The 8176-nt window shown below is 62.3% G+C and overlaps 1 protein-coding gene across 2 annotated transcripts; it reads left to right on the top strand.

Moving 5' to 3' along the window:
- Positions 1–2453: 2453 nt before the first annotated feature.
- On the top strand, positions 2454–8176 carry RGS19 (regulator of G protein signaling 19). 2 transcript variants are annotated; one of them, XM_077756888.1, is made up of 6 exons: positions 2551–2860; positions 5290–5387; positions 5552–5673; positions 6973–7047; positions 7131–7365; positions 7451–8176. In XM_077756888.1, the coding sequence occupies exons 2-6, from the start codon at positions 5358–5360 to the stop codon at positions 7640–7642; spliced, it is 654 nt and encodes a 217-aa protein (XP_077613014.1). In that variant the 5' UTR covers positions 2551–2860; positions 5290–5357; the 3' UTR covers positions 7643–8176. The 2 variants fall into 2 exon arrangements, with proteins under 2 accessions (XP_077613015.1, XP_077613014.1); XM_077756889.1 differs by lacking the exon at positions 6973–7047 and having other exon boundaries at positions 2454–2860.

Below are 8176 nucleotides of genomic sequence, written 5' to 3'. Positions count from 1 at the left end.
GGGAGGGCGTGTGTGGCAGTTGTAAGTGGGGGCTGCTGTTTGAGGCAGAGAGGGGGACAGAGGAACAAGAAAAGAGAAGGGTTCTGAGGCTGAGGACAGAGAGACAGGGAAGGGGAGGTCTTCTCTCTGTCCAGGAGTGGCAGCCACTTACCCCCAGACACGAAGGAACAGGATGGCAGCCAGCCCCCTGTAATACGGACCTGAGCATTCTGTCCTCTGGAGATGTGCTGACCACCTAGGGTGAGTTCATCTGCTCGGTAAACACATATTTCATTTCATCACCTCTCTGAGTCTCCATTTCTTTATCTTTAAAATAGAGATCTTGAGGGTCTCGCCTGGGCAGTGAGTGGGCGCCGTGAGCGCTCCGTGTGGGTGTGGTCCCTCTGCATCAGGCAAACACGAGGACACAGCACAAGACAGGCACACAAAGCCCCGAGGAGAAGACCAGCAAGAGGGTGGCCTCACTGGTAGCTCTGCATGGAGCTGGCATGTGGGGGGCCCTTTGATCCCTGCGCCAGGGAGGGGGCCCTAGCTCTGCAGAGGAGTCCAGGGAAAGTGGCTGAGGACATTTCTGCCAGGCCCAGAAGAGGCTTCTGCTGTGGGAGAGTGCAGCGTGTGGGCCAGGCCCCAATGTACTGGGGACTGTGAGGGATCAGGTTTGTCCTGGAGCTGGGATTGTGTTCACGCTCTGGACAGAGTCCTGGGTTCAGACCCCATATCCACCATTACCTGCTGCATGGCTCTGAACAAGTTCCTTCCCAGCCCATCTGTATCCCTCCCATGGAACGTGCGGGTGCTCTGTGGAGAGACAGACTCACCAGAGGAGGCGCAAGAGACCCTGAAGGGCTGGGGCGAGGGGACTGGAGTGCAGGCCCAAGTGGCCAGAGGACGTACAGTGTATGGAGGGCTGGGAGGGCAGAGAGGGCATAGAATGGCATGAGTGGGGAGAGAAGCATGCTGACCTCCACACTTGGTCAGCTGCCCCACACACTTCTCGGGAGGTGGGTGGAGATACCAAGCACTGGGGGTAGGTCTGGCTGTGTGCCATTGAGCAGGTGCTGGCCTGTCCCCTCGGACCTACCTCCCAGGACTGTTACCAAGCTCCCGGCCTCTGGCCTCCCCTGGCCAGCCTGTCGGCCAGATAGCTCTGTGGTCATGCCAGCCAAGGCCTCTGGGCACACAATATCAAGAGGCACCCCAGCCTCCAGGGCCCTTCTCCCCTCTCTGAGGTCCCACCCTCTCCTCCAGCTCAGTCCCCACTCTCCCAGGCCCTGCACGGCTGTACTGCCAACACTGCCCTTTGCTGAAGGACGCCTCCCTCTGCTCTGTGGTTCTCCTTAGCCCCCCTCACCTCTCACCCAGCCTGCCAGTCTGTTTCTTGTCTGCTCCAGGGCTGGTCTATCTGATTTACTGCTAGGGGCCACTGCGTGGCACACAGGGAGCACCCAGATGATTGCTGAATGAAGGGCACATGTAAAATCTCCACTTCCCTGTATATCTTGAAGAAGAGCTCTGAAAAACGTGGGCATATCGGCTTGTGCTGTTGGAGGGCATTTTGTGAGCAGGACCGGGTAGGACCAAGCTGAGTGCCTGCACTGGCGACGGGAGATGCGCCTGGTCCAAGGCCAGGGGGACACAAGACACCCTGCAGCTCATTTCCGGAGCAGAGTCGGGCCGCTCTGGCCCTGGCACAAAGCATGCCGGGGTAAGAAGTGTAACTGACAGCTGTGACAGATCATAAAATATCAGGAGAGTCAGCCAAAGAGAGGGGACAGGGCATTGGTTGCAAAAGGGAGGGTGTGGCTTTAAACTTTAGGACATCTCAGGGCAACTGGAGGGGTTGGAAAAGACTCACTCGGGCTCCACAGACAGGAACATTCGGTGCCTACAGGTGTGAGAACCCATTCCCCCAGCACCCACCAGCACCGCGGCATAGGACCCCCTTCCTTAGGAAGCCCCGCTAGAGCACTGTGCCAGCGAGCTCTTACCCCCACTTCACAGGCGGCAGCGCACAGTCGCAGGGAGGCCAGGCCTGGGCCTGGAGGAAGCACTGACCCGTCCTTTCCAGCACGGCAAGAAGCAAATAGGACCGCAGGGTCTTAAGGGCTCTTGCGCCCAGGCACTGGACCAGAGTCTCGGGGACGCCCGCAAGAGTGGCAAAGCTGGACTGGATCCCCCTGAACAGAGTGGAAGACACGACCACACCCCCATCTACTACAGTGCCAGCTCAAGCCGCCCTGGGTCCACAAGCCCCATTATTAGCACCTCACATCCACGGGCCACCCTAAGCGATGGTGGGGACCTGAGCGCCCCGCCGAATCTGCCGAGTGGTGGGGAGGGGGCGGGTGGGGAGCAAGGCCAGCCGAGCGCGGGGCGGGGCGGGCCTGGNCACGGACTCCAGCTGCTGGGTCCACGTGGACCCTGGGCCGCGGCGGGACGGGAGCCAGTCCCCCGCGCGTGGGGGAGGGGGCGCTGCAACACGGTTCCCCTTTTTCTGCAGCTCAAAGCCTGGGGAAGTGATTGCTCAAAGGGGGGGGGCCGGAAGAACCCAGGTTTCCGCGTCTCCCGCCCCCCGCCCAGCCTGTTGGGGAGGGGCCGAGGCGGGACACCCTGTCCGCCCCCACCCCTACCCCCTTGGATCTGGCAGCCACTCACCCTGCGAGGCACAGGGGAGGCGCTGCGCCCCCGGCCCCAGCTGATCTGGGGCTCCCGGCGCCGGCCTCCCTCCAGAACGCCGCAGGAGTACCTCCTGCCGTCTGACTTGAGTCCCTGCTGCTGCAGTGCACGCCCCTTCGGCAGCCAGGGTGGGGCTCAGAGGGAACCTGGCCTCTCCCGCCCCCACCTCGCCTTTGGGTCGATGGTGAGTGGGGCGCCTTGGCGAGTTCCTTGAGGTAGGGGTGGGGGCGTCAGAGGCTGGAGGATGGGGCCCCTGAAGAAGGAGACAGCCTCCACCAGGCCAGACCTTGCCAGCAGAGAGAGGAAGAGAGAGAGAAACGGGTCGCCCCCACCTCTGCAGTGGGGACAAGGGTCACCAGGCTTAGGAAGACCTGGCTTGCCTTGGAGGAGCCAGGCAGGGGTTCCTCCACCAACTGAATGGGGGAGGGGGGCATATAGGAAAGGTGCTGAGTACCATCAGAAGCAGGGAATGGAGCCCCTTTGTCAACCCTCCTCCAAAGGTTATGGCATTTTTTTCTGGGATTGTCACATTTTCTTATTCTTTTTTTGGCCTGGGCGGGCTCAGGGACGTTCTTTTTCCTTCTGTGGAGCAGAGTAGCAGCCGCTCCCGAGGGAGCCTCTCTGTCCCCAGAGGCCAGGCTTGCTGACTGTCCAGCCCCTCCCATCTCAGACTTGGGGGCCAAAGCCTAAGGGGCTGGGAAATGCCAGCCAAATGCCAGGATGAGGGGCAGGAACCCTAGTTCAGGCCTTAGGTGACCTGTGGGGCAGGGGGGGTGGGGTGGCGGGGAGAACAGGTGGCCCCAGCCAGCGTCAGGAGGGTGCAGGGAGCCAGGTCCAGGCCTGCAACTAGGACAGGAGGCACTGACCCCAAAGTCAGCCTCCAGGCTTAGAGCCCCCAGCACGTGGGCCTGCACCCTCAGACAGGGCCCCTCCTCCAATTTGGAGCTAAGTTTTCGGGTGCTAGGGAGTGAAGTGGGGACAGAGCCCTGCCCCCACCCACGGTGGGTGGGGGCGCAGAGGAGGAAGAGCAGTTTTCTGCCTAGCTACTAGACCTCAGAAGTTGCCACACCCCTTCCCTTCCCGAGAAGCTTGACCCCTGAGGGAAAGGCAAGCTGTGGGGCTGCTGCTTCCCCATCTGCTTGCCGGGAGTCTGTGGGACCTTATACTTCACCCCTAGTTTTGGGTCCGGGCAGGACCTCTGCATTCCCCCACCCTGGAGGAAAGGGGCCCCTAAGTAGTGCATAACCCCGGCACTGCCACCGCTGAGCGCCGCTCACATGCGGTCCTGGCATCTCTGCTCCCAGAGCTGCTTAGCCTGGTCCTGCTCTGATGCCTGCCCTAGGGCATCCACCTTCCCCTCCTACCCCGGGGGGCCCCAAGAGGCCAACATGGACCAAACAGGAGTTAAAAGGCCACAAGCTGAGGGATGGGGGCAGCAGGGAGGATGATAGTTAAATGAGAAAATAAAGTGAAAGCAAGTCACGAAGTTCCTGGCCACCAAGATGGGGGTGTGGGGGTGGGACTGGATGGCTCAGGAAGGTCCTTGTCAGCTGTGCAGGGGGGCACCCCAGGCCCTGGGGATCCTCACCTAGACCAAGAAGGACACAGGCAGGTGCAGTGGTGGGAAGGCATTCAAGACTGCCCCAGGGGCACTGATGGGCCACCCTGGCGTGGACTCTGGGATCTGTGCTTGGCCTCCCCTGGGGTGGGGGTGGGGGTATCAGACTCCTAACCTTGACTTGAGGCTTCGGTGCCCAGTGCCGCCTGCATACCTCCCCCGTGAAACATAGGTGTGGACACTGAGATGGAGGCTGGCCCTCACCCCTACCAGGGACCCCGCATCTCTGACACCCCAGCTCCTTGCTGCCCCCCGCTCCCCTCCCCCACTGGCACACCAGGCCCAGTTGGTTTCCGCAGCCTGTTAGGGGAGGGGGAAGGGAGGCTGGGAGACCCTGGGTGTGGTAAGGTGCCAGCTAGGGTTGGGGTGCCAGGGGCAGCGCCCGGGACCAAGGAGCCACAGGTCCCCAGGAAGCTCATGGCCCTCCTCACCCGTGCTTTGCTTCAGTCCCACACCCTCAGAAAATCCCATCCCACTCAGATCCTCTGTGCTGCAGACCTAGTCAGCTGCAAACAGGTTGGAATCCTCTGGGGCCACCCGGCAAACCTGGACTTCTGGTGGGGAGCCATCCTCCTGCAGAAAACCCAAAACGGGGGGTGCTGGGGGACAGGGTCTGAATGTCTGACCATTACCCTTATGCATTAACCTGATAGCCCCAGACTCTTAGGGGCCCCAGCCCCCTTGGGAGGGGCCGGGAGCCGGAAACCAAGAAAGAGGAACCCAGACTTCCGGCTTCCCAGGGACAGAACAGATGGGGGTGTCCCGGAACCTTCTGTGGAGATCTCGTCTGGGGCCCCCTCCTCACTGCCCCTGCCCCTGCTCACAGACCTGGTGTAGGCTGGGGCAGAGGTGGGAGGCTAAACAGAGTGGCCTGAAGTGGGCAGCAGGGGAGCAGGGCTCCTGGAAGGAGGGAGAGACTCTCGGGACCCCTTCCAGGGGACAAGTAGAGACTGCGGTCTCAGGTTCTCAGGGAGAACCCCCGCCTCTCTTCTCAGACTCTCAGGCTGTGGTGAGGGTCCCGGAGCCAGCACCACGGAGCCCGGGCGACCTCCTCCACCCACCCATGCCCACCCCGCATGAGACTGAGAAGCAGGTGCACCACCTCCACCTCTGCCTCTGCCTCCCTTGTGGGAACGGGGGCGGGGGCGACCCTTGAACACCTGGGAGGCCGGGAGGGCGACCACCGAGGGAAGTCAGGGAAGAGGTGTGCGGGCCCTGGGCTCTGGCCTGGAGCTGACGAAGCCCCCATCTCACCAGCACATAGGGCCAGAGGAGGCAGACCAGCCCCCCTCGATGTCCAGTCATGACGCGGCCCCCCCGGCTGCCCCCAGCCGCAACCCCTGCTGCTTGTGCTGGTGTTGCTGTTGCAGCTGCTCCTGGTACGTGGGGCCGGGGGTGGGGAAGGGGGGACGGGAGAGGACTGAGCAAGGAGGGCGTGCTGAGCAGACACAGGGCCCGGGGTCCTGCCCCTGGACCCTCAGATGGGTTCAGAGGGGTCACCTGAAGGCAGGACGCCTCTGCTGCCCACAACTCTCATACAGGGGTTGTTGGGCCCTGGTGACCAGTCACCAATGCTCAGACCCCTCTGTGCGTGTGACTTTCATGCCTGGTGTGTGCCTGAGGATGTGTCCTTGTGCAGGCACCTGGCCAGCCCACATGTGTGTGCGCTCATTTGTCCACTTACTCAGCACATGCTTATTGAGGCTGCTGTGACCCAGCTGAAGCTGGCCCTGGGGACCTACCAAAGAACAAGACAGAGCAGGTCCCACAGACTGTTAGGCGTAGGGACACTGAGCAGAGACCTGGCCCCGGAGTAACAGGGAGGAGCTTCCAGAGCAGCATGCTAGAGGGCGGCTGTGGGGCCTCCAGGTGCTAACAGGGTTCTCTAGGCATGTGGAGAAGCTGTTGGAGTTTTCATGCCTTGCAGAGGCCTGGCCCTGTTCAGGCCTCCAGCCTGTGGCTGTTGAGTGGCCAGTGCGGTGGACTCAAAGGGGGATCTGCTGACCAGTGAGCAATTCCGCCTTGAGGCAGGAGAGGGGCGGCCTGGGGGCAGAGGTGGGAGGCCATTAAGAATTAAGACACACTGAGAACTGAGCTGTGGGGGTCGAAGGGGTGTAGCAGGCAGGGGAAGGGAAGAGGGGAGGTCCGTTGGGATGTTTGGATTTGAGATGTCCGTTAGACATTTCAGCGGCCCTAGAGAGAGATCTGGCTGGAGGCGTGGATGCGGGAGCCAGCATTCACCGAGTCAAGGGAGAGACGGAGGTTCCCTGGGGAGAATCAGCAGTCACACTCTGCAGGCTGGGGCTTTCCTCCTGCATCAGCTGGGGCCTCTGGGAGAAAGGAGTGGGGGCTGAGGTCAGGCCAGGAGGGGAGGGCCACACCAGGAATCTGTGAAGTCCCAAAGGCTGCAAGACTGTCGAGGTCTTCCCAGCACCAGGGAAACTGCCTTGGCTCCGGGGGAGAGACTGAGGGGCTAAGGGCAGCAGGCGCAGACCCTCCCTGGAGGGTGTGAAAGGAGCGGACTCCAGGGCCGCCCACCTGCAGGGGGTTTACACCTCGGCCGAGAGCCCCCCAGGCCACACGTTCATGTGTATCACGTGTGTGTGTGTGTGCGCGCGCGCGCGCGCCAAAACCACGTAGGCCAAGGAGGCCAGCGCCACCTTTCCCTCTGCGGTTAGGAACGAAGAGCGGCGGCGAGCGTGGCGGGCCTCCCGGGAGAACAAGCTGCAGCCCCTCCCCAGCTGCGAGGAGTGGTAGGTGTGGCCAGCCGAGCGCGCGCGCGAGTCCGGGGGGCGGGGGCGCGCACCTGACCCGGCCTGGCGGGGAATGCCCACAGCGCCACGCCAAGCCCGGAGGAGGTGCGGAGCTGGGCGCAGTCGTTCGACAAGCTGATGCACAGCCCGGCTGGCCGAAGCGTGTTCCGGGAGTTTCTGCGCACCGAGTACAGCGAGGAGAACATGCTCTTCTGGCTGGCCTGTGAGGAGCTCAAGGCCGAGGCCAACCAGCACGTGGTGGATGAGAAGGCCAGGCTCATCTATGAGGACTACGTGTCCATCTTGTCCCCCAAGGAGGTGCACCGCCTTGTGGATCAAGGGTGGGGGGCGGGGGGGGGGAGGGCGCCTCCTGAGCCCCTGACGGCGGCATTCTGTCCCACAGGTGAGCCTGGACTCCCGAGTGCGGGAAGGCATCAACAAGAAGATGCAGGAGCCGTCGGCGCACACATTCGACGACGCACAGCTGCAGATCTACACGCTCATGCACCGGGACTCCTACCCGCGCTTCCTCAGCTCCCCCACCTACCGTGCCCTGCTGCTCCAGGGGAGCTCCCAGTCCTCCAACGAGGCCTAGGCTGCCCGCTGCAGCGGCACAGACACGGGACCCCCCCCGGTGGGCACAGACTCGGTTACCTGCACAAGTGTGTGTCCGCAGAGGTCCGGCACACCAGCGGGCCCGGCATCCGAGGGCAGTCCCAGACAGGAGCCCCTCTCTACCCAGGGGACCTAGGACCCTGAGGTCCTGCTGAGAGGCAGGTGTGAGGGCCTCTTGAGACCGGGCAGCCCCTCCCCAAAAAGCTCCCAGCCGGGCTCCTGCACAGGGAGAGGGAGACCTCCCAGGGGACCCGCGTCCTCACTTAGGCCTCCTCCCCCAAGCAGCTGGGGACCCTGAAAAATGCCTCTGGTGGGCAGTAGAGCCTCTGCATGCCTCGTTGTGACGGGAGGAGACCCTCTCCTTCAAGCTGTCTGCACCCAGATCAGACCCAGAACCTCAGAACTAGGCTCAAGGCAACAGGAGCCAGTTTCTTTTTTATACTTTCATTAATTTTAAACCTGGAAACATGTCATTACTGTATTTTATCAAAAAAATGAAAGAGATGTTTTCGTA

Source organism: Crocuta crocuta, unplaced genomic scaffold, assembly GCF_008692635.1.
Source record: "Crocuta crocuta isolate KB4526 unplaced genomic scaffold, BGI_CrCroc_1.0 scaffold613, whole genome shotgun sequence".
Lineage (NCBI taxonomy): Eukaryota > Metazoa > Chordata > Mammalia > Carnivora > Hyaenidae > Crocuta > Crocuta crocuta.
This window is presented reverse-complemented; position numbering and strand designations above follow the sequence as displayed.

Coding starts and splice junctions, on each gene's coding strand:
- RGS19 (XM_077756888.1), top strand. CDS start 5,358: ATGCCCACCCCGCATGAGACTGAGAAGCAG. Junction 5,388..5,551: donor CGCATGAGACTGAGAAGCAG/GTGCACCACCTC, acceptor CCATCTCACCAG/CACATAGGGCCAGAGGAGGC. Junction 5,674..6,972: donor TGCTGTTGCAGCTGCTCCTG/GTACGTGGGGCC, acceptor CTCTGCGGTTAG/GAACGAAGAGCGGCGGCGAG.